Source organism: Pezoporus occidentalis, unplaced genomic scaffold (genome assembly GCF_034315485.1).
Source record: "Pezoporus occidentalis ecotype Australia unplaced genomic scaffold, CSIRO_AGI_Poc_V1 ctg148, whole genome shotgun sequence".
NCBI lineage: Eukaryota > Metazoa > Chordata > Aves > Psittaciformes > Psittacidae > Pezoporus > Pezoporus occidentalis.
Genome location: NW_026913295.1, coordinates 742,843 through 770,689, shown reverse-complemented (window position 1 = coordinate 770,689; position 27,847 = coordinate 742,843). Strand labels below are relative to the sequence as shown.

At 51.8% G+C, this 27,847-nt stretch overlaps 1 protein-coding gene across 4 annotated transcripts; it reads left to right on the top strand.

The window, feature by feature from the left end:
• Positions 1-1,083: 1,083 nt before the first annotated feature.
• On the top strand, positions 1,084-27,016 carry NDEL1 (nudE neurodevelopment protein 1 like 1). Of its 4 annotated transcripts, XM_062610546.1 has the most exons (10): positions 1,084-1,200; positions 11,249-11,346; positions 12,728-12,881; positions 14,113-14,261; positions 15,277-15,413; positions 17,591-17,764; positions 18,541-18,632; positions 20,887-21,038; positions 24,421-24,455; positions 26,777-27,016. In XM_062610546.1, the coding sequence occupies exons 2-10, from the start codon at positions 11,261-11,263 to the stop codon at positions 26,782-26,784; spliced, it is 987 nt and encodes a 328-aa protein (XP_062466530.1). In that variant the 5' UTR covers positions 1,084-1,200; positions 11,249-11,260; the 3' UTR covers positions 26,785-27,016. The 4 variants fall into 4 exon arrangements, with proteins under 4 accessions (XP_062466530.1, XP_062466528.1, XP_062466531.1 ...); XM_062610544.1 differs by lacking the exon at positions 24,421-24,455; XM_062610545.1 differs by lacking the exons at positions 1,084-1,200; positions 24,421-24,455 and adding an exon at positions 1,532-1,555.
• The last annotated feature ends 831 nt before the right edge of the window (positions 27,017-27,847 follow it).

The following is a 27,847-nucleotide window of genomic DNA, read 5'->3' as shown; positions in this document are numbered from 1 at the left end:
ACCAGTGCGGCAGCAGGGCCAGGGCAGGGATTGTGCCCCTGCACTGGGCACTGGTGAGGCCGCACCTCGAATCCTGTGTTCAGCTCTGGGCCCCTCACTGCAAGAGAGACATTGAGGTGCTGGAGTGGGGCCAGAGAAGGGAATGGAGCTGGTGCAGGGCCTGGAGCACAGGGGTGATGGGGAACGGCTGAGGGACCTGGGGGGTTCAGTCTGGAGAAGAGAAGGCTCAGGGGGGACCTTCCAAGTGCCTGAGAGGAGGATGGAGCCAGGAGGGGCTGGGCTCTGCTCCCAAGGAACAAGGGATGGGACAAGAGGAAACGGCCTCAAGCTGCACCGGGGCAGGTTTAGATGGAGCTGAGGAACAATTCCTGCCCCAGAGGGTGCTCAGGCATTGGAACAGGCTGCCCAGGGCAGGGCTGCAGGCACCGTCCCTGCAAGTGTTCACACAGCGTGGGGACGAGGCCTCAGTGCCATGGGTTAGGGGTGGCCTTGGCAGTGCTGGGGTAAGGGTTGGACTGGATGAGCTGAAAGGGCTTTTCTAAGCCAGCTGATTCCATGGTTCCATGGACAGGGAAGGGGTCTGGGGCTTTGAGGAACCCTCGGCCTGTTTCGGCCGGGAGGAGGCTTGGGAGGGGTCAGAGCGAGCCAACACGCTGAGCAGGAGCCGGGCAGAGGCCGGCGGCAGGGATCGCTTCGGGATCGCTCCGGGGTCACACCGGGGTCACACGGGGATAACACCAGGGTCGCTCCGGGGTCGCTCCGGGGTCACACCGGGATAACACCGGGGTCACTCCGGGGTCACACCGGGATAACACCAGGGTCGCTCCGGGGTCACTCCGGGGTCACACCGGGATAACACCAGTGTCACTCCAGGGTCGCTCCGGGGTCACACCGGGATAACACCAGGGTCGCTCCGGGGTCACACCGGGGTCACACCGGGATAACACCAGTGTCACTCCGGGGTCACTCCGGGGTCACACCGGGATAACACCAGGGTCACTCCAGGGTCACTCCGGGGTCACACCGGTGACCACAGACCGGGCCCCGCTCCTGGCCCCGCCCCGCCCCGCCCTGCGCGTCAAAGAGGTGTCCCCGCCCCCCTCCGGTGCGTCACGGGCGCGGCCCCGCCCAGGAGCACCCGGATGAGGCAGCCCCGGGCCCGGCGGGCGATGCTGCGGCTGTGACAGGGGGTGCGGCCCGGTGAGGAGCGGCGGCGGCGGCGGCGGGCGGGGGGCCGGGGCCCGGGTGGGGGCCGACACGGGGAGCGGGACGCGGTGCGACGGGGCCGAGCCGGCCGCGGCCGTGCCGGGGGCTGCGGCCCCCGCACCCCTCCGCCGATTGGCTGCGAACTGACAACGGGGCAGGTCCCGCCCTACCCCGCTCTTCATTGGCTGGCGGCGCAGCGCCGCCGCCTCCCATTGGCGAGAGCGAGTGGCTGTCAGTGTCCGGCGCGGCTTGGTCCTGCCCGCCCGGCCACCGCCCTGCTCTGAGCGCCGGTGCCGTGGCTCCGCGGGGCCGGGTCCTGCCGGCAGCGGCCTGGGGACGCCCTCCGAAGGTACGGGAGTGGGAGCGGGAGCGGGCTTGGTGTGCAGCTGCCTTCCTGCGGCGGGGCGCGGGCTCGCCTCAGAGCCGCGGGTTCGGGGCCCGGGCCGCGGCCGGCGCGGGGCCAAGGGAAGGAAGCGCTCGGTCTCTTTTCTGGGTTCCCGGCCCGGGGCGGGGGCGGCTCCGGCAGCCGGTGCTGGGGAAGGGGCAGAGCGCGGCTGTCACAAGTGCCCGAGCAGCTCCTGCGGCCTGCAGGCGGGCGGGGTGAAACCTCCCCGCGCCGGCCTCCGCACCGCTCAGGTGCCATGCGCTGGGAGGACGCTCGCGTTCTTTGCCCTCCGCTCCAGTCGGTGGCCGTGCGCCGGGAGGAGCGAGCCCCGATCGAAGGGGCTCAGCCGTGTGCGGGAGGGGAAGTTCGGGGACTTGCGTGGCTGCGGCCAGGAGCACGCTGCTCCCTTCGCGGTCCCTGTGCCTGCTTTGTAGGTGGCTTTGTTCCAGAAGAGGGTTTTTTACCATCCCAGGTCAGTGATGGGAAGCTGAACGTGCGGTTTGCCTCCGTTGTCATAGAATACTCAGTAAATCAAGTGCCCAGGGCGCATCCCTATCGAATATCTTTCAGTAATTCTGTGGGTTTTTTTCTCTGAGGTGGTTATCACCTCCCTCTCAGCCTAGAGAGTCCTGTTGTATTTGGTATAAACATGATGAAACTTGAACAGTCCCTTGAGTTGGACCTGAATCGCAGCAGACATGCCGAAGAGGAGGAACACATCTGACACAGGAGGGGATGGGCTGCTTCAGTCAAGCGACTTCCCAGTAATGCATCTCTCCCCTTCTGAGGGCAGAGGATAGCTGTCCTCGCCCGCATGCAGCCTCATTGCTCTACACCAGATTGGGTTGGGACTGTTTGGTGACTCAGGGTTTCTGTGTTCTCTGAAACCGTTCCTGACTTGGTGATGAGCACAGAGAGGAGAAGGGCGCTTTTGGATGCCCATGGCATTTATTGCCCTGAGAGGTGGTTAAATCTGTGCAGCCATGGTAGAAGAGCTCCTTGGATACCTAAGAGATTTTCTTTTCTCTTTTCTCCCCACCCCAAACCAGTCCCTGGACACAGCAGAGGACAGAGGGCCTTGTCAACGTCACTGTTTTGTTAGAAATATAACTGTAAGAGGAAGGAGCTCTCCCAGGGCAGAAGAGTGACTGAGAGACTTCTGTTTTATACTGAAATGTGATGTGTCAGCAGTGTGACTGCCCAGGCTGGTGGTGCTGGTTACCTGCACTTGTGCAGGCTGTGTCAGGTGGGGTGGCAGTGTGGGGTTTCATTACTACGGTTAGGTCTGCCCTGGAAGAGATCCTCTGCCTTGCTTGCAGACCCAGACCTGCCTGGGCTGTGTATTTGTGGTGTGTGCGTGTGGAGGCAGAGGCCACATATTCACACGTGGAGATTGGGTCCTGCATGTTATTGGGAAGTAGAGGTGAAGGGCTGTGTTCAGAGGAAGAGTTATATGATTTCCTTTCCCTCTCTTCAGGGTAAAGCCCCCTCGTTTTATTTTGTTTTCCCTGACTCTTCAGAGGTTGCAGACATGCAAGGTAATTCTTCCTTTGGTGGAGAAGTGAAAGAACAAGAAGTACAGAGAAAGCATAAGGCTGGTGATGTTTGTGAGCTTGGTGCCACACAGAGTCTTGTCTTTAGAGACATGTCTGGCAGTAAACTACCAAAAAAGTACAGCATTAAAGTGTAATTTATTTCCTCAGCCTATCACATTTGTTTTTTGAGAAGCAGGGAATGTCAGACTACAGAAAGGAAACAGCCTTTTTACAGTCTTTCTTGACATTTGTGACCTTACAAACATAACCAAGATAAACCAGGAGCAAACTGTCTTTTCACCTCTGTACTGCACTTGTCTGGGAACGAAGTGAGATGTACCCATCAGGATATGTATGTCTTCATAGGACCGTGTCCCTGGAGGCCTCTGCTGTCAGCGCAGCTCAGCACCAGGCTGTGCTGCTTCCTTCTCCTGATCGGCAGTGAGCTGGAGGGATTATTTTTAACTCTCATCTTGTTAAGTGCTTACAGGAGCAGCCAAGGCCCTTGCTGCTGCTGCCTGGCGCGGGACCCCTTTTGGGACAGAGTTCTTCAGAACCATTTTCTCCTCCCTGGCACTGGTAGAACCTCAGGGGTGTAAAGGCAACAGAATTCACTCCCCTTGCAAGAAACCCGGTCTGAGTGCTTTTCCCTTTAAGTTTCTTGGTTGCTTGTCATTCTGCAGTGTCCAGAAGCATCTGAGCCCTCTGGCCGCTGCCTTCTTAGGGAATGTCGTCATCGGGTTGCTGCTAATTGCTGAGCTAACAGGGAGGCACAGGGGACCCGTGTTCTGTCATTTGTCACAAGCTCTTTGCCGTGTATGTCATAAGCTCTTGGATGAATTCATTGCTTCTGGGCAGGATGCTGTGTAATTTTCAAGGCTTAAAGGGAAACCAGGCAACTGGGGAAGAAGCCAGTTGGGTGGCAAAGCCCTGGTGGGGGAGGCAAGGGCCTCCAGCTTCTGCCTGTGGTCAGCATCTGGTGTAGAGTCAGGATCAGTGCTGCTGGTGCTCATCAGGAGCAGAGGCTGAGGCAGGGAGAAGCGTGTCCTTCTCACAGCCTTCCTTTCTTTCTCAGTTTGCTCTGCACCCTTCTGCTCTGTGTGGATTCATCCCTCTGGCCTTCCTGGCTATGGAGCTGGGAACAGATCATTCCCATGGTCAGGCCCAGGTTGTTCTGGGACATGCACATCTCCAGCAGCTTTTCCTTCATCCCTGCAGACACTGAACCTGCATCAGGAGCTCCAGCCTCTCCAGATTTCCTTTTTAAGGTTCTTCAGTGGTGGTACTTAGGAACAAACAGAGGTCAGATGTTTTAAACTTCCCATGTTTGTGACGGGGTAAATGCTTTGAATACTAAATTCTGATGCCTTTAGTGGTGGCTGTAACTTGATTTCTGAAAAGGGACTTATTGCATCAGTACCTTTCTTCTGGTTTCCAGGCTTGCACTGCAGTGCTGGCTACCTCCCAGAGGTTTATTGCCCCACTGGATATCACATATTCACCAGGCATGTGAGCAATGGCTGTGTATAAACCATTCCTGCTTTATGTGATTAATAAAGCCAGTTCCACGAGAGGCTGTGGAGGTAACAAGACTTTGCTGTGTGGTGTTTGGTTATCTTCAAGGCTGTTAGTCTAAACCTGGACAAAGTTCCTGCAGGTAGGATTTGGCTATGTTCCGCCTCCTGTGCTGTCCAAATTAGAACTGCAGGATGTATTATTAGAGCAGAGCAGGAGTGTTGGGCTGACACTGTGTTCTGAGTTTCTTGCTTCCCCTGAAAGCTCCTGTGCTGCTGCTGTAAGAGGTGAGCAGGCATTTGTTGTGGTTCTCCTGAGAACATTCGGTTCCAAACCAACTGCAGGAACAGACAGAGGTTCACTTTCCAAAGCAGCGATGGATGCAGGCAGCCTTCCAAACCCAGATGAAAATGCTTCCAGCTCCTATTTCAGGATGAGAGAAACAAGCACAAATTGATCAGTGAAACCTAATCCATGGCTTTTGTTTGTTTTTCATATTATTAGAAGTGAAAGACAAGGCAAGTTCGGTGTTTGGCTGGACTGCTCAGGTCCCTTTGCTCTGAATCCTGATGGGGTCTGGAGAAAAATAGAGCTTATGGGATTTGGGGGGGTTACTCTGTTGGTTCTCAGAGCTTGAGAAGGTGAAGAATGGTGGAAACAAGGTTTCTTCTGCTTTTCTGTCTATGAATCAGCATAAAAAGGGAAGAGGAAGAAGACCTGATTGCTGACAGTCCTTCCTGCTCTCCATGGCAGCTCAGGACAGTGCCAGCACTCAACAGCAGAGTGAGGATGCTTTTGGAGGTGGGAAGCCACATTTCTCCTGTACAGAACTTGCTGGACTTGGAGAATTTTTTAGCCTACACTCTGCATTTGCTTAGAGTCATGCCCTGCAAACATGGCACTTGGCAGCTTGGGGAACTCCGATAGCCAGAATGGGTGGTTATCTCCAGAGCTGAAGGCCAGATGGAAGCTTGGCAGCATTTCTTTATCAAGTCCTATTTTAGGTTGTTATTTGGTTAATTCCAAAGGTCAGTGGACATTTGCATTGCCCTCAGTGGTGGGACAGCAAAGCAGAGATGGGGGAGTCTTAGCAGCGTAGTTTGTTGTGTTTGAGTGGCCTTGCCTTGCCTCTGGTTAATTCTTCTTGGTTGGTGTCCATAAACACTGGGTGAGCAGGATTGTGAGGAAGAGTTGGCCTGTGTGGAGAAAAAGGACCTGTTTGTGACCATTAAATGATACTCACTTTATATAGCAAGTATTTATAAGGTAGATTTAAATGGGAGGTTGTGGGATGACTAAGCTGGGGAAGAATGGTTTGTCCAGCCACTTGAGATGCTGCAGGTACAGCCTGGGTGAAGTGCAGCTGCCTCCACAATCATTTTGGACGTGCCTCTGTAGCTCACCCTTACATCAGTGAGTTGTGTTGAAGCTGTGGGTGGGGAGGAGTGGATTCCTCACTGTTGGAGGGGGCGGGTAGAAGTCAAAACACCGTGTTATATTTCAGGCTTAGTGCTTTGCTCTGACACATGATCCAGCAGCAGCAGCCTCCAGCCCCATGGCGCGCCTGGGAAGCTTTTTTGAGGTCCTGTGTTACACTTCAGGCTGTGTTTGTGTTTTCATGACTTAGCTGAAAGGTGGCTCCATAAAGATTTCAGTTTGGCAGATGAATGAATGAATGAATGCAAGATTCCTTCAGCTACTTGAAAACTACTGTGTGCATGGTAGTTAATTCTACTACAGATTGGATTCAGTCTTTGTCTCTTGTAATACTCAGAGGATACTGAGCATCTCACTCGTGAGGATGCTTTTGAAGGCGGGAAACCACATTTGTGCTTTACAAACCCCAGTGGATTTAGAGAAGTTCTTAACCTACTTGCTGCATTCTTTTAGAGTGATGGCAGTGTAGAAAAGCTGTTCCATTTTAACAGTGGAGCATTACTCTGTCCCACTGACTGAGTATGGGGGGGGACTTGAAAGGAGCCACCGTGTTCTGAACATAGTTCTTGTCTGAGAGCTGCTTTGGATCCTGGAGTTGTGCCCGTGTAGCTGAGTTTTCCCAGGGCGCTGTGTGAATGCTGAGCTGTCTTCTAATGAATTCAAGTGGGCAGCAGCATAAGCCTGCTCTCATTTTCCCTGGAAGACGCTGCTGCATTGTCTTGTCTGTATCCTGAAAGCCTCAGTGTTGTTTGTCAAAGGCTGGATTCTGCAAGTGCCACGTATGCAAAGAAGCCTGTGAATAGGAAGGGCTCGCTGTGCTGGTTCTCAGCTCCCCACATAATGCCCAGGGCCGGGGCAACTGGCTGAAGCAAAGCAGTTTTGTTGCACTCCGGTATTGTGTGGGCATCCACTGTCCCACACGTGAGGGGTTTAAGCTGCCTGGCTATGTTCTGACCATGCCCAGGAGTTGTGTCCTGCCAGGCATGTGCACCAGGCCTGTGTTTCTATGCCTCCAATAGTGACAATGGGCAAAGGCTGGCAGAAGTGAAGGGATCCCGTAGAGCCATGTGTGCGCTCGTGGCAGGTTTGGGAGCTGCCTGCACCTCCCAGCTCGCAGGCTAGCGTTCTGGCTGTTGATTCGGGGAAAACTCCAGGAACAAACTCGCCAACAAGGTTCTCAAGCTGACAAGCAGGTATTCTTTACTGCGGTGCCCAGAGACACGGGGGATAGCTCCTCCTAACGCGTATCCCCGTGTTGCTACACGGGCCGTCCTTATATAGTCACTGGGCATACATACATACATACATACATACATATTCATGAGGCTACACATGAATTACATCATTTTCCAGACAGTTCCCTGCATGCCTACCAAAATGTGGTGGTGGTCTCTGAGGGTCCTTCTCCCAGCAATCTTCATCATTTCTGGCAGTCTTTGAAGCACCAGCTTAATTAACATTACAGACATAGCAATCCTCCTGTCCTTCTAGTTATCAGTTAGTTTAACTGCTCCCATCCTGGACATCTGCTAGTCCGGGATACTCCCCAATAGATGTTTACACCAGCTTAATGGGTTCATTAACACCACAAACAGCAATCGTCCTGTCCTTCTACCTATCAGTTAGTTTAACTGCGCCCATCCTGGACCTTTGCTAGTCCCACATACTCCCCATCCTCAGGTCCTGTTTTTCTATCCTGCTTTTCATATGCTTTTTGTACTGAGGTCCTAAGGACCTAAACCTATGTCAGCTACCTTCAAGCACCTCAGTTGTTTTCCATTACAAAGCCATCAAACTTAAGGTTAGAGCTGATTACATCTTGTGCTTTTGTGCCTCCTTGTCTCAATGTGAACCACCTTGTTTGCAGAGTGTATTTGTGCTCCTAACTCTTTCACTTGGCTCTCACCCATATGAGGGAAGACAAGTGATGTAGCTGTGTACCAAAGCAGGATATGGATGTTGGATGCATCCTGGCATCATGTCTGATGGGGGTGCTTCTGCAGGGCAGTGAGCAGGTCACACATCCATGCTGATGGTGATGGGCATGATGGTGGACACGGGGCTAGGTGACCCTGGACCATCAAGCTGCTTCACCAAGGTGGGCAGGGGATGATAGGGTTGGAAAAGGGGAGTTGCTCTGAGGGGCCTGAAGTACTGCAGGGCTGGATCTCCTCCCTTCAGTGTCTAAAAGGAGAGGGTCTTTGACAAGGGCATTGGGGAAACAAGACATAAATCTCCTGTGTGGGCAGTTGGTGAGTCTGTGAGTCCCAGGCAGCCCTTCCTGTGGCTCCCACACTGCCCTGGGTGCAGGGAGGCCTCAGGGGTGCATTGCCAAGGGTGTGAGCAGGCAGGAAGGAGCCCTGGCCCCAGCTGTGCCTTAGCACTGCTACTTCTAGGAAATGATGTAAGATGCTTCCTTATACAGATGTTTTTCTAAGCACATCCTGAACTTTGCTGATGGGTGGCTTCCTGGCTGTTTACCTTTTGAGATCAGCTCCTCTGGAGCGGTGGAAGCTGAGTTGTGTGTGTCAATTATTGCGGGGAGAATGCGCTTCTTGGTGATCTAAGCCTCTTGGAATGTGCTGGCTGAGAGCTGCACGCCTTGGAGGGCAAGGTCAGCAGGCTTTTGGTGCAGGGCTTTCAGAGGTCAGTGCAGGACTGATGCTGTGGGCAGCATGCTGCAGTAGCTGAGCTGTTCACCTCTTCCTGGCCATCTGAATGGTGGTTCAGAGCTGCCCAGCATGCAGCAGGTCTCTGCTCACCTGAATGCACCCGCCTGTGAACCCAGGACAGTCTGGGAGGTGATTCATGGGCTCTGCCTCTACTGCAGAAAGCTTTGGTGTAGGACTTGGGATCTGCCCTGCCCTGTGCTGGGATTCAGCTGCTTTGTTAATAGATGTGACTCCTGGAACAAGGGCACCCAAAGATGTCTTTACCCAAGGAGGTGCAGCAGGACACATACTGCAGGAGCTCAAACAGCTCCGTGGCCATGGGTTATTCTCTGGGTACAGGGCAGTGTGGGACAGGGAACACCATCGGTTCTCTCAGCAGCGCTGAGGCCCATTCATGACAAACTTGCTTCTACACCTCTCCTGTGAGGAAAGGCTGAGAGAGTTGGGGCTGTTCGGCCTGGAGAAGGCTCCAGGGAGACCTTGTGGCCTTTCAGTTCTTAAAAGGGGCTTGTAAGAAAGATTGAGACTTTTCAGCAGGGCCTGTTGTGATGGGACGAGGGGTGATGGTTTTAAACTAAAAGAGGGAGATTCAGGCTGGATGTGAGGAAGGAATTCTTTACACAGGGTGGTAAAACACCGGCACAGGTTGCCCAGAGAGGTGGTGGATGCTCCATCCCTGGAGACATTCAGAGTCAGGCTGGATGTGGTTCTGGGCAACCTGGTCTAGTTGAAGAATCCCTGCTCATTGTGGGGGTTTGGACTGGATGAGCTTTGAAGGTCCCTTCCAACCCAAACCATTCTGTGATTCTACAGGAGAGCTGTAGAGTTAAACAAACACACTGCAAGAGTAGGGGTGTTCTTGAGGTGCTCAGCACTCTCTGGACAGATTTGATATGGTGTCCTTGGAGAGTGGCAGCTGGAGGCTTAGCTGAAGAACAAACGTGCCACTTCTGCTCTGCTTTGTTTGTGAGCTGAGTGCCAGGCTCTGAAATGAGCGTGCCTGCCCTCTGATGAAAGCAGGGGATTGATTTGTCCCACTTTTAGGTGGCTAAAATGTGGGTCACTGAGATGCAGGACATATTAGCGTGACAATTTCAAGCCTGAAGGGACAGCATTGGCTGTTGATGCCTGTCAGAGTGTGAAAGTCAGGACTTGTAGGTCAGCTGCTATTGATGAGCTTGATGCAAGCCTCGTTTAGAGCCTCTGCTTTAAACAGAGAAATGGTTGGTTTCAGCTTAGTCTCTTCTGGGTGTTAATAAGAGAATTTGAGTCTCAGCTTCTGGGAAGAGACAAAGATGCCAGCTTGTAAAAGAGCTGTGGGATTGCTTGGGGAGAGCTCAGAAGTGGTACACAGTGTGGTGCATCTCCTGGCTCTGGCTGGGAGCTGTGTCCATCTCAACGCCTGTCTTGGTCCTGCTGTTCATGCCAGGACCATGACCATCATCTTCATCAGCTTCTGAGAGCTGGTGTGTGTCAAGGCCTCAGATGTCTTGTGTCCCCCTGGACTGTGCCTTGCTCCCCTGCTGAGCAGCAGTATGAAAGTCCATGATGGGGTGTGTTGCTTACACTGGCTCACAACCGAGTGGGGCTGCGGTGGCATCCAGTGGCTCAGACAGCTGAACAAAGGAGGTCCTCATGCAGAGAGCGGGGGTCCCCCTGCCTCAGCATGGGAAGCTCCAGACCCCTCCAGGCTGGAAGCACTGTTGTATGGGCCCTTCACTGCAAGAGAGATGTTGAGGTGCTGGAGCAGGGCCAGAGAAGGGCACCAGAGCTGGTGCAGGGCCTGGAGCACAAGTGTGATGGGGAAGGGCTGAGGGACCTGGGGGGTTCAGTGTGGAGAAGAGAAGGCTCTGAGATAGTTTTTATGAGAGAGGCTGATCTTTCTTGTGCCTGGGAGGATGGAGAGAGCGAAACTATGTGAGTAACTTCTGTTACCTGCCTGTTTTCCATAGGAACAGGAATGAGCAGGGCCTGAACATGGGACAAGAGAATTGAATTTGAATCTCTGCAGCAGTGTATTATTGGTTGACCTCAAAGTGTTTGTCCTCCTTTACCTGCCTTTGCAGCTCTGGCAGGAGCTGTAGCGTGCATTGCTGGGCTGGCATCAGGAGGCAAAATCCCTTTAAGAACCTTTTAGGAATGAAAGTGGAAGATGTGATGGGTGTACACTTTAATATCCTTACCTGCTGCTGGCCTGGGTGGGCCTCTGGCATGAGCTGCTGTTCCAGCAGCAGGTACAAAATACAGCTAACACTTGTGCTGTGGTTGGAGGGTGCTGCAGGCGCAGTTCCAGGAGCTGGCTGGGATCACAGTGCCTGTTGGGGCAGGTCTCTGTGCAGAGTGCCGCCTCCCGGGGATCCTTGCCTTCCTGCTGGCACTGCCAGGCCTGGATGCCGTGGGCAGGAAGGCTGTGGTGATGAAGCCTAGTGTTTAGGAGCAGTTTTGGGGGGACAATCAGCCTGTCTCTATCCTGAGTGTATTACGTTTGTATCCTGCAGGTCGTGTTGATCATGGACAGTGAAGAAATCCCGACTTTCTCGAGTCCAAAGGAGGAAACTGCGTATTGGAAAGAGCTTTCCTTGAAGTACAAACAAAGGTACTGTTGGATATTTCCAGGCTGGATTTGGTTCTTGGCAACCAGAGCATTGTTTAATCGGTTCCTGTCCAGGAGCACACCAAAATGGGTAGCAGATATTTTGGAAGGAATCCCTGGTGGGAGCTGAGTCTTTCTGGCACAGTGTTACCATGCCATGAACTCCAGGCTATGTTTTGAGCATGTCTGAGCAAGAGCAGAGCTCTTTTGCCATCATGTGCGTCTTTGAATAATGAAAGTGCTGCCTTAAGTAGTATCTTGATGTTTTATCATGGAAGGTGCCTTTGGGGTGGCTGTGTATGATTACTGTTCTCTTGAGCTTCTCGTAGTGGAATTACTGGTATGAGAAGTGGCTGATTTGGTGTCTGCTGCAATTTACTGAAGTGTGCTGTAGCTCATAGTTGGTCTTGTACCAGGGCTCCGTATCTGTTAGGGGGGCACAGGGCTTTTTGGCAATGCAAAACAGCCAGGGAGGCTGCTGTCTTGTGTAACGCTGTGCTGCTGCTGGGGTGGAGATTATTTGGGGATTGATTTTGCAGTGGGGGCTCCCAGTTCATTTTCTTTGGAAAGCTTGCCTTGCATTCAATGATACCCATGTGCAATTGAAGCCAGTTGGGCCTTTCTCAAGCCCAAGGTGCAAGTTGTTACTTTGCTGGGTTTTGGGGGGGAGGTGTTGGGCATGTGTCCATGTAGAGAACCCCAACCTGTTCTTGGGTGTCAGAACATTCTGTCTCAGACACCAGTGGGTATGCTGATTCCTAAAGCCTTGCTCATTTTCCCTGCTGTTTGCTAAGAGCTGAGCTATTACCTATGGTAAAGACATGAATTTAATAAGCAAAGTATGTGGAGTGGCTCCTTCTAGCCCGTAATAACTGGCAGTGGTGTGAGGTAGGTGGGTGCTGGCTTCTTGCTGACGGGCTCAGCAACCCCAGATTCAGACCTTCACACTTTGCAAGAACCTTCAATTTCCAGGTAGTGCAGAGCCCCAGGAACTGATGGTCTCTCTTACAGCTCTTGACCAAAATCAGGTTAAATGCTTGCTAAATTCATTGACTCTCTCAAGGCTTTAGCAGTGGAAGTTAATGGAGTACAAAGTGGTTTTCATACTCCCATGAATCCTGTAAATAGCCTTGAGACAAGTTCCTGTTCACACATTCATTTAATGTAGCTGTTTGGTTTGATGTAAGAGAATTAATTTCCTTTTATTGCTAAGCTTAATGTAATTTCTTCATTTCCCCATTTTTCTTTTTCCCCTTGGAGGTCTATGGATGACACTTAACTACTTTAAAACTCCCCTTTCTTTCAGTTTATTATTTTAGGGGAGCTGTGGATGTTATTTTAACCTGGGAGATGCTTTTCAACTGATGAAATCCTTTCCTTCCAGCTTCCAGGAAGCTCGGGAAGAGCTGGCTGAATTTCAGGAAGGAAGCAGGGAATTAGAAGCTGAGCTGGAGGCACAGCTAGTGCAGGCTGAGCAGAGGAACAGAGATTTGCAAGCGGATAACCAAAGACTGAAGTATGAAGTGGAAACATTAAAGGTAGGTCTTTCCTGTAACAGCATTGCTGCTTCTTACAGATATGCCTTGGATCTCTTTGTAGATTGCCTGCTCTGTTCTTGGTCACTGAATGTCCAACTGAAGCGAAGGAGTTGTCTGTTTAAGATCCACGCTTCAGCATGGCAGGTGCTCCAAATAAGGCCAGCAACTTCCCAGGGAATTTTGTGGTGGATTTTTTCTTGTTCACATCATGAAGCTCTCATCATGGAGTTTGAATTCTCAAGGCCTTGCCAAGGAGTACTTTTATTGTTACACAAGCAGCATCAATGCAGCAACGGGGGGGGGGGCAGCACAAGCAGGTTTTGTCAGACCTCTGCGTTGTCTTTCTTTGCAAACTGGCTTTTTTTACCCAGAAGGTCTCCTTGGTTTGATGAGACCTTGAAGAAAGCTGAAGATTAGTGATTTGTGCACGTATTTCGTTTGTGCTCCTCATTCATTCTGAACAGCCGTAGCTGTGGAGACAGGAATTGCATAAGGATCTGCATGTGCAGAAGGGAACTTGTAATTGATGCCTCTTTGTTAACAAGCTCTTGCCTATTTTGGAATCTTGGAGAAGCATCATGTTTTGTAGTCTTGGGTTATTTCAGTGAAGGCAAAGCTTAGCAATTTACCCAGTGGAAGTGAAGTTTACGGGATTACTTGTTCATGTATCCAGTCCCAGCTATAGCTGAAGGTCGGGATGTGTTTGATAAGGTCAGTAGTTTTTCCATAAGCCCCTCTCTGTACCCTCAGAGCTGGTGAGAGTGTGTTTGGGAGCGAATTCTTGCAGTCTTTCACGTATGAGGCTGTGGACCTGCAGGTTTTGTAGCACATTTCAGTAGCTCTCAGTTTTGCTAATGGAGATGTCAGTCAGTTTCTGGTGACAGTGTGGCTATTGTCAGGGGAGGGGAGGCTGCACAGTTGGATTTCTCTCCAGCTTCCTACGTGTCTAAGGCTTCAGAGCAGCTGTCAGTGCAGGCTGCTGGGAGCAGATGCAGGCCTGCATCTCTGTTGTGGTGAGATGTCAGCGCACAGTGCAGTGTTTGTGGCTCTGCGCTGTGCCCAGCTCGTATGCTCAGAGCACGTTCCCTCTGCCTCTCCAGTTCCTGCTCTGGATCTCCAGCAATCCCAGATCAGCAAGCTGCAGGGAGGATGTTCGTTTCTTTGTCCCATTTCACTGCTGTTGATGTGGAGAGTGTATGTGTATGTTTATCTCGCTACTCCTTTCTTTCAGGAGAAACTGGAGCACCAGTATACACAAAGTTACAAGCAAGTGTCCTGTTTGGAGCATGACCTCAGCCAGACACGGGCCATTAAAGATCAGCTGCATAAGTATGTGAGGGAGCTGGAGCAGGCCAACGATGACTTGGAACGTGCCAAGAGGTGACAGCTGCAAACCTCTTCCTTAAAGTTTTCACTAGGTCTTTTCTTTGCTTCCCAGATTGATCATTTTACTATTCCTTAAGAGGGAAATGAGCAAACATTCAAAAAAACCCTAAAACAAATCCCAAGGTGTGATTCTTTGAACAGTGCAGTTTACCCTTGGAGTCACCTCATGAGCTGAGAGCTTTACATTACAACAGGGAGGGCAGGGGCCCAAAAGCTCTTCGTGCTCCTGTGAGAAACGAGCAGGCACAGAGCAAGCCAGGCCACTGCGCTGCTTTTGATAGTACCAGCTAGGTGACTCTTGTATTTGTGATCCCTGTAGCTCAAAGCCGCTTTGAAATAAGCTGTTGCTTTACATAGTCCCTTTCAAATAAAGCAGGCCAAAGGAGTCTTCTCTTCCCTGCACAACAGCTTAATGACTGTAGGGAACAAATGTGTCCTTTATAAATGCATAAAATGAAGAGGCTGCTGTTGGAAGTGCCCAGTTTGGGAGCAGGTCATGCTTCCGTTCTGCAGAATGGGAATTCTGCCGCTGATTCAGTGGGACCAGGAATGAGCCTCTGGCTATCTGGCAGAAAGATCTGAGAGCTGAGGCCATGTTTCCACAAGGCTCTTAACCTCATGACTAACTTCTGAACAAATTGGGTCATAGGCAATACCTCACTGCCCTGCCTCCTGCATTCCCTGTCCAGAGCTCTGAAGAGTGCAGCACCACCTGAGCTACTGCACTTATTAAATGTGAAGCTTTGGAGCATGGCTTGGGAAACATGGCATGGGAGTGCTGGCCTGGCTCTTTCCCAGCCCTTTGGTACATCTGAGAGCCAGATGCTATCATGTTCTTTTCATCTTATTCCCCTGCTTCTCTGGAGTTTATTTCCAGGAAGCATTTCCATAGCTTTCAAATGACTAACTTGAAAGTAGGCCCTGCTAACATTTTTCTTCTATTATGTTTTTAAATATGCTTTTATGCTGGTTGAGCTGAAGAACCCAATATTCTGGATTTTGTTTCTAGGGCAACAATAGTTTCATTGGAAGACTTTGAACAAAGGCTGAACCAAGCTATTGAGAGAAATGCCTTCCTAGAAAGTGAACTGGATGACAAGGAGTCATTACTGGTTTCTGTACAGAGATTAAAGGATGAAGCAAGAGGTATGGCTTGATGAGTTCTGTGTGCCACTGCATTGTTGGCTTCCTAAGAGTTATGTAGCAGCCAAAGCTCATGTTTATAGAAAGCCTCGCATAATGAGACCTGATCTGGATACTTACCCTGTTAGGTATTACTAACAGCATGTTCTCTATTCTTTGTATGTCCAGTGTAGCTGAGAGGAAAAATTTCCTTGTGTAGAGCAAAATTAATACCAGGTTCATTCAGGTTTTTTAACAGAGGTGAGTAGAAAAATACTGCATTCCACAGATGTAATAGAATTGAGGAAGTGTGCTTCGAAAGTTCCCACTTGCTGTGGTTTTCTGCCTTGCGTAGGAAGGGAAAGCACAGGCAATGTCAGGGAAATACGTAAGTGGTTAACTAAATTAGTTTTTAAATCCTGTCTCCTGTGTTGTTTCTAATCCTCTTGGAAATTGCCTGGTTTATTTAAGATACTCCAGTAAAGACTGTGGTTAGACCTTTTTGAGAGAGTGTTCTGGGATACGATCAGGAGGTGGGAATTCCCCAGTGGATTTCACCTGGAGAATCCTGGGGAAGCATTTTCTAATGGTTGGTGGAAACTGATTTCTCTACTAGTGGAGATGCTCTGCAGCCAGTGCCTGCTGTTACTGTCATGCAGAGACCAGTGGCTTCCAACTGGCTTTCCCAAGGGAGGCTTCCTAAGATAATTCCTCAGTTAGACCTGAGTGTAAGACAACAACAAACCCTTCAGCAGTTGCTCACCTTTGTGAAGCTCTCTGACCCAAGTTTGTGCCCCACAAATGGAAAGCCTCTGCTGGAAGTACAGGGGTTTCGTAATGAGTATGAAAGGGGAGAGGAAGTATTTTCTGAGGAAATATATGTGTTGTAATTTGGGGTTAGGGCAGTAACACTGGAAAACCCAGCAAACCTAGGGGACTGTTTCCTACAACACTGGAATAATTGGCCAAAAAGGACATGTTGTTTCTTGGATGAGTCATCTGGAAATGTTTAGCATTAGTTAGGGTAGCAAAGCTGCGTGTTCCCCTGGCAGCAAGCAGGAGCCACTAAAAGAACTGCTAGTGTCGAAGTCAAATACAGCATTTCTGATTCAAGAGCCCCAAAACCTCTTAGAGGAGCCTAGATTGATTTTTTTTTTTTTTTTTTTTCATTACAGCTGGGCTGTTTTACTTAAAATCAGTTCTAAATATTTATGATAACTTAAAAGCTGTAATGTGCAACTGATTCTGCTCTTGCACATTGTACCAGAACTGAGGCAAGGAATAAGAGGTCTGTGAGGGTGCTGAGGCGCTGGCACAGGGTGCCCAGGGAAGCTGTGGCTGCCCCATCCCTGGCAGTGTTCAAGGCCAGGTTGGACACAGGGGCTTGGAGCAAGCTGCTCTAGTGGAAGGTGTCCCTGCCTGTGGCAGCGGTTGGAGCTGGAGGAGCTTTAAGGTCCCTTCAACTCAAACCAGTCTGGGATTCTGTGAATGATTAAGTTGCTCTATCCAAAAATGATCAACCCATTTGTAATATATTTTTTATTTGCATCTAGTTCCTTCTGAAGGTTTTATGGATTCTTTGCTGAGCTGTGCTGGATGCTCTTTGTAGCAAATACGTGTGGGAATGGGAGGGGACAAGGCAGGGGTAAGCAGCAGGCTGGAGAGGAGGTGAGAATGAAACATAGGTTCCAGGCTTTTTCCCTGTCATGTGGAATACCCAGTCTCTCCTATCTGCTCTTTTCTTCTTGAGGCATCAAGAAACTGGATACAGCCTTTGACTGTCTTTTGGTTAGTGTGGAATCCTGTGGATTATAGACTGGAAGAATAATGTGGGCAATTGGATACACAAGAATAGGTCGTTCCTCCCTTTTTCCAACCTCTGTCAGAGCAGGAGCTGAGCGTAGTTCAGCAGATGTTTGTGACACACTTCCCATGGGACTTACACTACAGATAGGGAGGAATGCTGGGGAGAAGTGGGCTGCTGGGCCCAGGGAGGGCTCTGTTTGTTGCCCCTCTCCTCCGGGCTGAAATGGGAAGTGATGGTGATGGGCAGTGACTGCTCTGAGATGGGGCCCTCCAGCCACAGGCAGTTAACAGAGGCTTGTTGCAAAGCATCTCCTCCTCCTCCTCGCAGATGAATAGACTGTTAGAGAAAGCAGTTACTAATCGCTGTTTGGGGTGTGTGTTCTGTCAACCCTCAGACCTGAGGCAGGAGCTGGCCGTACGGGAAAGGCAGCAAGAAGTCACGCGCAAGTCAGCACCCAGTTCCCCAACTCTGGACTGTGAGAAGATGGATTCGGCTGTGCAGGCGTCCCTCTCCCTGCCAGCCACGCCTGTTGGAAAAGGATCAGAAAATAGTTTTCCTTCCCCAAAAGGTATCCACAGAAACTGTGCCTGGTTGGTTGGCAGCATTGCTAACCATTGCAGACCAGGTGCTTGTCAGTGGGCTTGAAGCAAGTGTACGTGTGTGTAGATCCCACACATGTTGCATAAGGTGTGTTTAAATCCTGGGGCAGCATAAGTGTGTTTAAGGAGTATAATGAGTAAATAGCATGGAAAAGAAAGAAGCTTACCTATTGCTTGGGAGGGATTTGCACTCTGCAGTAGATGCCTGCAGTGGAGCACTGAAGACACTTGGGGTTGCAGGAAAGTGTAGTAACTGGTAGTGCTGCTCAGCTGTGAAGCAGCAGTGGTGGGTAAGCAGCGATCAGTGATTCTGGTGCTCTAGAGGCTGTTATCACACAGCTCCTGTTTTCTCTGTGAGGCAGCAGGATGTTAGCGCAGTCCCTTTCCCCATCTGGAAGGCTCTGGAAAATCACAGAGATTATTACATATCCTTCAAATTAGAAGGAGCAGATTCCAGAGGAGGCTCTGGCTGGATTAGATGGACTGCAGGCAATAGCCTTGCAGATGAACAGTGCATGATCTCCACATGTAGGTCTACGCAGAGGGCAGTGGACAGGAATTGGGCCTTTGCATTTTCCCTGACCAGTGATCATGTAGTCTGTGTTCTTGTGGGGTGGCTGTGTGAAGACTCTGCAGTAGGATTTTAAATTCATCTTTTCATGTAGAAGTTGATTTATTTAAATTTAAAACAATAAATGAACTGTGGAGGAGTGGAGCATATAATCAAGTGTGTCTGTGTTTGCAGCTATACCAAATGGATTTGGTACCAGCCCCCTTACTCCTTCAGCTCGAATATCTGCACTCAACATTGTGGGGGATCTGCTACGGAAAGTGGGGGTGAGTGCTCTGACCTGAAGTGTTCCTCACTCTGCAGTGCTGGCACTGAGCTTTCTTCCTTGTGTGCAGTGACAGCAAGGCCTGGGCCCATGCTGAGTACATGCAGTGTTTACAATGTGGTAATGTTTGGGGGGGGTTAACTATCTTGATTTGTAAAGCATGTTGCTAGGGTTCTGAGGCCAGTTTTGGATGATGAAATTCATATTCGAAGTAAGAAGTTTCTCAAGCACTTTGGTATATGGGGTTGGACGCCATCAGCTGCTTGTTCTGACTTTAAACAGGGCCTGCAGCTTCCTCTGTAATGAGACCAAGATGCAAAGCTGGGCCACAGAGCCTGGCTGCCTGCTGCACACAAGTGGGGAGCTTGAGATCTGGAGCTGAGATCACGCTGCCAGTGTCCCCTCATGTGCCTGGGGGCATTTGCAGCAGGTGCTGAAAGTGGGGAAAAAGAGAGAGACCTTTGCTAAGAAAGCGAGAAAATAAATGAGGGGAAAGCCAAACGTTCCAATCTGTAGTTGAGGAGGCAGTGAAACTTGTGAGCCTTTAAAGGGATTACCACTGTAAGCAGGGACAAGTGCTTAAAACTCTGTCAGTGTGCTGTTCAGGATGCCAGGTTTCCAGCTGAGTTTGAAGTTAGAAGCTCCTTGATGTGCCTCAGTGGGTAGCTGTGAGTGGAAGCATGGGTAGCCTTGGTGCTGGCTGTCCTCTGTCTCCTGTGGGTACCACTGATGAGGCAGTAGCTGCAGGAGAGGCAGCCGCTTTAGTGAAGTTTGGAAGGAAAAGTGACCTCGTTGCTTGCGTTTTGAGCCACTGAGCTGGGGGTTGGTTAGAAAGGGCAGCAGGCCCACTTGTGGTTAGAGTGACATGGCTAAAATGGGATCATTGTGAGTAAGAGTCTGCAGGGGATTTAGGGAGCTTAATCACAATCCCCTGTGATTACTCTGCAAGGACAGGAAATGCCAAATAAGCATCCTGCTTTCCCAGCCTGCCCTTAGACACCCGCTCAGAATTCCAGCTCACATATTTGTTTAGCAGCAATTACAGGCTGCTCAGGATTTCTTTGGGTTTGGCCACTCATAGGATGCCTCATCCCAAACCTTAGACTTGCTTTCTCTGCTAGAAGTTTCCCTTAGGCTTTCTTGCCTTCAGCTGACACAGGGAGAGATCACACTGGCTCCTTCCAGCTGATAGGTGTTTGCGACCAAGAGGTAGGTACCTGTATGAAGTAGCTATCTCCCTGTGTGCTCGCTGAGCTAACACGGATTTCTAGAAGACCCTATAGTGTTCACTTACTTGTGGTAGCATGTCAGTGGCCTGTCGATGGAATATTGTTCTACATGGAACCAGACCAAGCTCCCAAATATGGGGAGATGAGTTTTTGTCTCCGGTGCATGCATTTGGAAGTGTCTGAATGTACCCATGCACAGGGTGGATGTAACAGACAGTTGGAAGGCCATTCTGCTAGGCCAGAAGGAGTCACATAATGGCTCAGTTTGTTATACCTGCCAGAAAGGGCGGGTGATGTCCTGAAAGAAAGGAGAGAATCAGGATTTTGGTCTCCCTCCTGCCAGGAGTCAGTGGATGAGGCAGAGACTGTTACCTTGTATAGGGGAAAAAGATCTCACCAGGCTTGCTTGGAAGTAGTAGGCATGAGGTACAGACCACAGGGATGGGCTTAGCTAATGCAGTTGATTGCTCCTTCTGATGTTGTTGCTGTAGCACCTCTTGTTCATATCAGTGGGGCTTAAGCGGCTTTGTTTTGTAGGCAGAGATTAAGAAAGGAATGCTAAAAGGCATTGTCCTGGGGAGAAAACTCAGCTTCTCAACTTCACAAATACACAGTCCTCCCCCAAACCTGAGGATTGTGCCTCAGGCTGTTAGACTTCTGGTTAGCTCACCTCAGCCTTTGTGCAGCTGCTGAGGCAAGGAGGCTTGGTAACTTCTGCTGGGAGGTGGCTTCCTTCTTTTAGGTAATTGAGAGTTCTAAAGTCTGAGCCCTGATGGAACTGAGTCACGCCTGGAGGTCTGCCTCTGCATCGCGTTTCCTCTGGGGTTGGTGACAGAGAACATGAGCTTTGTTCCCATTTAGTTCCATTTTTGCCAAAGGTGAAAATCGGGGTCCTGCTCCTGCTGACCCTGGGGTTGTGACAAAGCCTAAATTTGAACAGCAAAATGCTTCCTCTTGTTAAAGTATTAGTAAATTAGTATTGCTCTTTTTTTTTTTTGACATTATCTTGGTTTTCCTGTTTCCCAGGCCTTAGAATCCAAATTGGCTGCTTGCAGGAACTTTGCAAAGGACCAGGCATCCCGAAAATCCTACGTGTCGGGGAATGTTAACAGCAGCGTGATGAACAGCAACGGCACAAAGTACCCTCACCCCGGGCACACTTCCTTCTTTGACAAAGGGTAAGAAAGGATTTCCTTTTACCTGAAAGGAGAGCGCATTCCAGGGTGCTACTCGGAGCACAAGTTTTTCTTGGCTGATCTTTAGCCCACCGCAGTTTTCATCCTATAGGACAGATAATTTGTGGAGCCAAAGTCTCAAGGGGACAGGGACACTGACAGATTTCTGTGAAGCGAAGAGAAAAGCAAGCGTGGCTGTGTCTTAGCTGGTAGCATGCAGGGCCTGTTCTGTCCCTCTGCTGCCTAATCTCTTGGTGGTTACATCTCAGGTAATAAACATGCCCTTAGACAGGTTCTCAAGTAAGTAGTGGTGGTGTTGCCATAGCTACTGGTGCATGGGGAAGCACATTCACCACAGAGCTGGGGATTCCCTCGGTGGGAACAGCTAAGTGCAGGCAGCAGATCCGCACAGGAGGGTGGGGCCCTGTTTGCTCTCTTTTCCCTTCTATTAGGGGAAAAGAAAACGTCATCAACAGTGTAATTCTGGCTGATGGAAGGGGAAGCTGTCTCCGTGCTGATGGTGCTGTGCGTCAGCTGTAGAGCCACAAACTGCCTTCACAGGAAGAACTGCCCCACGTGCCTCCCGTGACTCGCTCGTGGTCAGAGCTTCCTCTGGGATACTGGGAAGTGGTTCAACAGGAGGATTTTCCCACAGGGCCCTGAGGTTGTGTGAGGAGCCCTGAGGAGCAGGACGAACGGCACAGCACAACTCCAGCGTTAGCACGGTGGTGCTGTGAGATGTGCTGGTGTCACTGGGCAAAACTCCCCCCCGTGCTCCATGTATAGTTATCCTCAGTACTAAACCTCAGGTCAGGGGAATTTACTGCTAATATTCAGTGTATCCTCAGTCCAGAATTTAGAGAATTAAATGAGCTGTTACCAAGCTGAGGAGTGCTTTATAGAGAGCAGACAAGCTGAGCTTCCTACAGTCATCCTGGTTTGAGCTGAATCGCGTTGCTACGTGGGTAGCAGGGCAAGTTGCATCTAAGAAACTGGCATTCAGAGTTTTTAGAGTCACTATTGCTTTGGGAAAGGAAGAGTTTGGAGATTTAAGTGTCATGTGCAAATCAGACCTTAAGTTGTCTGTGTACTGCAGGGCTGACTGGGGCTGTGCATCACCACAGCAGTGCTCACGCTTGCGGTGCGCAGGCTGTGTTTCAGGTGCAAGCTGTCAGGGGAGTTGCTAGGGAGAGATTATAGCTGTTCTTAAGAGGCAGCAGAGCTATATTGAGTTGTGGTGTGACAAATAAGCTGATTGCTGTGTGGGGTGGGGGTTACTTTTAATTATCCAGATTGTCATCACACTTGTTATCTGGGCTGGCTGCCTGGAGTTAGGAGCAGGTTGTAGCTGGAAAAAGCTTAGAAACTCAGCCTCCTGCAAGAGAACTTCTACAGCAGAGTTGGGGGACGTTAGTGGGCTAAAAAAGGCGGTGGAAATGACTGATGTGCTTATCTGCAAAGTGTTAAAGATCCCTGCATGGCCCTGCTGTCTTGTCCTTCTCTTTTACACCCCATATGCTGTTCACAGCAGGGTCGGTGGCCCACGCTTTTCCCCTTACATTTTGCTCCTGCTCTGCCTTGCTGCCCCTGTTGAGGTCTGTGTGTGCTGTAGGGTGGCAGTGGCTGTGCTGTGTCAAACCTGTATGATTTTGTCTGCACATGTAGGCTGAACTGAGCAGTTACCTGCAGGAGGTCAGCCCATAGTGCTCGCATGCTGCAGCAGCAGCTGAGCTCCAAGCCATGCTGGCACCTGTCCCTGGCAGCCATCACATCCAGGGTGCACAGTGGGGGCTGAGCATGAGGGGCTGTGTCCTTTCTGCCCCCCTCTGCTCTCTCTCAAGCCTTTGTACTCTTCTCCTTGCCTCTAATTGTTGCATGTGATCATAGATCAAATCCAATCTGCAGCCACTGCCTAAAGAACAGCCAGTTGTTGGGCAGTGGTACTGGGACAACAGTGACACAGCCGCATCACTACAATTCCATCTACAGAATCCCAGAATCGTTAGGGTTGGAAGGGCCCCTGGAGATCCTCCAGTCCAAGGCTCTGCCAAGGCAGGACCACCCAGAGCAGGGCACACAGGAACATGTCCAGGTGGGTTTGGGATGTCTCCAGAGAGGGAGACTCCAAAGCCCCCTGGGAAGCCTGTGCCACGACTGTGCCACCCTCAGTGTAAAGTTCTTTCTCGTGTTGAAGTGAAACTTGCTGTGTGTTAGTTTATGGCCATTGCTCCTCATCATGTTGCTGGGCACCACTGAAAAGAGTCTGGCCCCATCCTCCTAGCACCACCTTCGAGATATGGATCTGCATTGATGAGATCCCCTCTCAGTCTGCTCATCTCCAGGCTAACCAGGCCCAGCTCCTGCATGTGTCCTTGTTAAGAGAGCTGCTCCAGAGCCCTGAGCATCCCTGTGGCCTTTTCTGCCTCTGCCGTTTGGTTGGTTAAAATGTTTGAGTCTCCATCTCCCATCAGCTTGCCCAGTGGAGCTGCGCAGGCACTGGAGGCAGGGGAGGCCTGGGTGGCTCTGGGCTCGCTCTGGAGCGTGGCTCTTGAATTGGAAGAGTCGGGACTTGGCTGCTTTTGGAAATCTTGCCGGTGTCTGCAGGCTGGTTCCTTCGGGAATGCGCTGTTCCTGTGCGGATGCCAGGGCCTGGCAGGGCAGCGCCTGAGCCTGTTCTCAGGTGCTTCATTTTTGCTGTTGTAATTATTCTGAATTGGATATAAGCTTGGATCCAGTCAGGGAGCAAAATGCCTGGGACCTTGCAGGGCTCTGCAGAGGCACCTGACCAGCAGAGCCGAGGCAGCGTGTGAGCCAGCATGGTGCTGTTCCTTGGGCCATCAGCTCCAAGCTCACTGCTCCCCTCCTGCACTCTTCAATGTCCAGCCCTTGTAGTTAATGCTTATTGTGAAGTTGTTTTTGTGAACCTCTTGGGCTTCGTTTTAATGAACCAAGCTCAAGTTTGAACATGAGAGGTGCTCTGCAGTGCCAGGGAGCATGCAGGTGTATTTGCACTGTGAACACTGTCACCCACCACCCTGCTCATCATACGTCAGGCTGGGAAATCAGGGTCTTCCTCCTGTTGCCTGCTCTGCATTATGAAAAGGTTTCCCTGGAAAAGAGGGACCTGGGATACAGGTGAGTAACTCCCTGTGCTGGAATGTGCTTTGCAGTACTCCGAGCTTTTATCTGGCTGCGTGCAAGCCACTGCAAGGTGCAGAATGTGGTGGGAGTGCTGGTTGTCCCCTTGCCTGGCCACGCAGAGGTGCAGGAAGAGAGGTCTGGTGAGGTTTAGTTTAACACTTTAGCTTTGCTCCAGCTCTTGCATCCAGGGATGCCCACGATGTCTTTATGGTGTGCATAAACTCTTCCACTTTTTCTCCACTAGGCGTGAAAAGGTCACATTCCCCACCTTGGTCATGGGTAAATGAATTCATTTGCAATGATAAGCTGCATGCATTTTAACCTGGGGCTTGAAGGGGCAGAGCTGGTGGTTATCTAACTGCATGAGGTAGCTCTCTGAGCATTACAAACTAATGGTCCATGATCAAAGCCTGAGGCTATAATCTCTCTCCTTAGTTCAGATAAACTCCTCTGCTGCTGTGACCTGTTGCAATAGGAAGATCTAGTGTTGCTGCTTTCTTGATCTAATTGTTTCTTCAAGTCCATGCACGTTTCTGATTGGATTGGTCGCAGCAGAGCCGCAGGATGAAGTATCACTGCTCTTCATGTAGTTTTGAAAGTTAGTTTGCCCTTTGGTCCTGTTTTGCCTCCAGTGTTGGTTTGCCAGTGCTCAGTTGCCCTGGTTGTGCCTAATGGGAAAGCAAACATGGGCACAGACGCGCTGGGAGCCAGCCATGTGTTGGGCTTGAACATGAGCACAAGCACTTCCAGCCTGCTGCTGTTGACTGAACCCTTCCAAAGGGGAGCAGCTTTAATCCTGTTCGGTGCTGGATGTTTTGGTGGTGGTTTCCCTCTTCCCTGTCCCACTTGGCAGAGGTGCTTTCTGGCTGATAACTAATTCACAGTCATGCTGTGACCAGGTTGGCTTCATGCCCCTTCATCCCGCTGCAGATAGCAAAATATGTCTGCCCGTCAGTGTTGTCCAGCAGCTTTTTACTGCGTGCAGCAAAGAGGCACTTGGGAATGTTTTGAAGCAACACTTGAATGGGAGTTGAAGCTTCAGGCTGAAGGAGGGGGAGGCAGGAAAGGTCATTTCTCCCTGCTCTGCCCTGCTGCTGCGATGTGCTTCAGGCTGTGTAATGTGGATGTTGAACAAGAAGAGAGGGAGCAGGAGCAGCTGGGGGAGCTGTTACCATGGGAATCTGTCCTTGCAAGCCAGGGTTGGGATGTCACCTCTTCAGCTGGGAGGATTCTGACACTGCCCAGGGCAGCAGCAGCAGCCTCGGGGGTTTCCTGCCAGGGTTTTTGCCCCCTGGATGCAGGAGGTGCGAGGTCACCCCTATGCGAGTTGCAGGGCAAGGGTGTGCATGCGAAAGGGAGCCTAGAACAGCACTGCTGTGTCCTGGGGATGCTGCCCGGAGCTGCTGGCACAGAAGCTGCTGGCACATGGTCCCTGTGGCAGCGCTGCAGGGGGGAGCAGGATGTGCTCCTTGAGCACTGGCGCATTTGCCGTTTTCCTCATGATGGAGCCCTTGCCCTTCTTTTCCTTCCCGTTTTCACTCACGGCAGCTGATCTGAACAGCAAAGATGTCCTGAAGCTCACTTTGAACAAGCGCCTGTAGGGACAGGCCAAGGGGAATGGCTTTAACCTGCCCGAGGGGAGACTGAGATGAGCTCTTAGGCAGAAGCTCTTCCCTGTGAGGGTGCTGAGGCGCTGGCACAGGGTGCCCCGAGAAGCTGTGGCTGCCCCATCCCTGGCAGTGTTCAAGGGCAGGTTGGACACAGGGGCTTGGAGCAAGCTGCTCTAGTGGAAGGGGTCCCTGCCCGTGGCAGGGCCTGGAGCTGGAGGAACTTTAAGGTGCTTTCAAGCCAAACCAGTCTGGGACTCTCACAAGCGTAGCTCTGCCAGGAGGGATCCAAGTGGCTTCTCATGGGGTGCTGGTGGTTCAGGCCGAGCTGGTGCAGTGCTGCAGCAGTGCTTTGTGGGAGCAGGCAGACATCAAGGGGGTCCTGCCTTGCCTTGCAGGGGATGGGGTTCTTCCCCCACCTTCAGTATTGCAAACCCAACCATGAGGGCAGGTTCTCATGTGGGTCAGCAGTGGGTGCTGTCCTGGTCCAGGGATGCAAGGACTTCTGGCTGTGCGGGCTGCAGCGCTGGTGATCAGCAGGGAGGAACCTGGTTACAGCAGATCTGTCAGTGCCACCCCAGAGTAGAGATGGAGAAGCTGTCACAGCCCTGCACTGCCCTTCCAGCCCGCCAGGAGCCCAGGTTCTCCACACCTTCACCTCTCCCAGCAGCCTGGGGCAGGGGGAACCCCTGGATCCTGGGGGGGTGGAGGCACCCCGAGCCCTTGCTGCAGCCCAGGCAGGGGTAGTGCGGTGCTGAGGCACCATGGCCGGGTTGTGCCCATCACATTACTGGGTTCTCCTGCTCCACGCGGGCTGCACGTGCCTGCTGCAGGCAGGGATCAGCACCATCCTTGCAGCCCGAGGCGGGGGCCCTGTCCCCTGCTGCACAGGCAGGGGGAGAGCTCTGCCTGTGTCTGCTGGTGCTGGGGCGAGGCACGCGGTGCCCCTCCTGCGGCTGCTCCTCATCACTGGCTTCTCTTATTGCTTCTCAGGGCAGTGAACGGCTTTGATCAAGGTCCCCCCGGCCTGGGAGCCTCTCGCCCCTCCTCAGCGCCTGGAATGCTGCCCCTGAGCGTATGAGCCCGCGGGAGGTCGTGTTCGGACTTGCGGATGCTTTTCTCAGCCCACCCAGAGAAGAAGCGCTCCAGCTCGCTCCCCGCTGCCGCCCCGCTGGAACACGACCCGGCCTCCTTGTCATGTCAATGCAGTTCCTGTTCTCCCGCTGCAGCGGACGTGCTGTGGCTCGGCCCCATGCCCTGCAGGGGATGCGGGGCTCTGCTCACCAGACCCTGGCCCGGCAGCCTCGGCGCTCGGGTTCTCTCCTCTCTCCCCTGGGTTTGGCAGCACACAAGGGTTGGCCGCTGCCCTCCCTGCCTGCGCCAGCGTCCTGCTGCTGGGGCCGGGCGGCTGCTGCCCCCCGGTGCTGCTCAGCCCTCGTGGTGGAGGCGCTGGCGCCTTGACTCCGTTCCTGCAGCTCCATCACTCACAGGCACAGCTCCGGGTGCTGGGGTGGGCAGGGGAGGGGGAGTGTGGTCCCCAGCCCTGCCCCTGCACTGTGCACATCACACGGGGCTTCACTGGGCCCGGAGGGATGGAGGCACGGGGGGGCAGCATTCCCTGCACGCGGGGGTGAGCGTATCCCAGCCGCCTCAGTCCCAACAGCAGATGCCTTAGTGTGAGCAGGGCAGCTTGCCGTTCTCCCTCCGTGCATGGTGCCTGTGGAGCTGCAGCCCATCCTCCTGGCCCCACCATCTCCTGCCCTGGTCACAGCCTTCCCCTCCGATACAGGGACCCCAGGACAGCCTTAGGATGCCACCGCTCCCCATGGCCACACACTCCCCCTTCCCTGTGCCCATCCCGGCCCCATCTGTGTAACGTGCGCCTGGATTGTTACAGCATCACCCGTGGGCCCCGGTGCCAGGGGTGGGCGAGTGCTCCGTGTGGGTCCTTCGAGCAGCGTGTTTGTGTGATCTCTGTCGATGTGCCTCAGAGGGGGTGGATTTTAACTGACCCAGCAACCCCAGCCAGGGCTGGAGCTGGGGGTGTAGAACTCATCGGTCCTG

What these genes read in the sequence shown, in the direction of transcription:
- NDEL1 (XM_062610544.1), top strand. Translation starts at nt 11,261, where the DNA reads ATGGACAGTGAAGAAATCCCGACTTTCTCGAGTCCAAAGGAGGAAACT. An exon ending in ATGAAGTGGAAACATTAAAG is followed by an intron (nt 12,882 to 14,112) that starts GTAGGTCTTTCC and finishes CCTTTCTTTCAG; the next exon opens with GAGAAACTGGAGCACCAGTA. An exon ending in GACTTGGAACGTGCCAAGAG is followed by an intron (nt 14,262 to 15,276) that starts GTGACAGCTGCA and finishes TTTTGTTTCTAG; the next exon opens with GGCAACAATAGTTTCATTGG.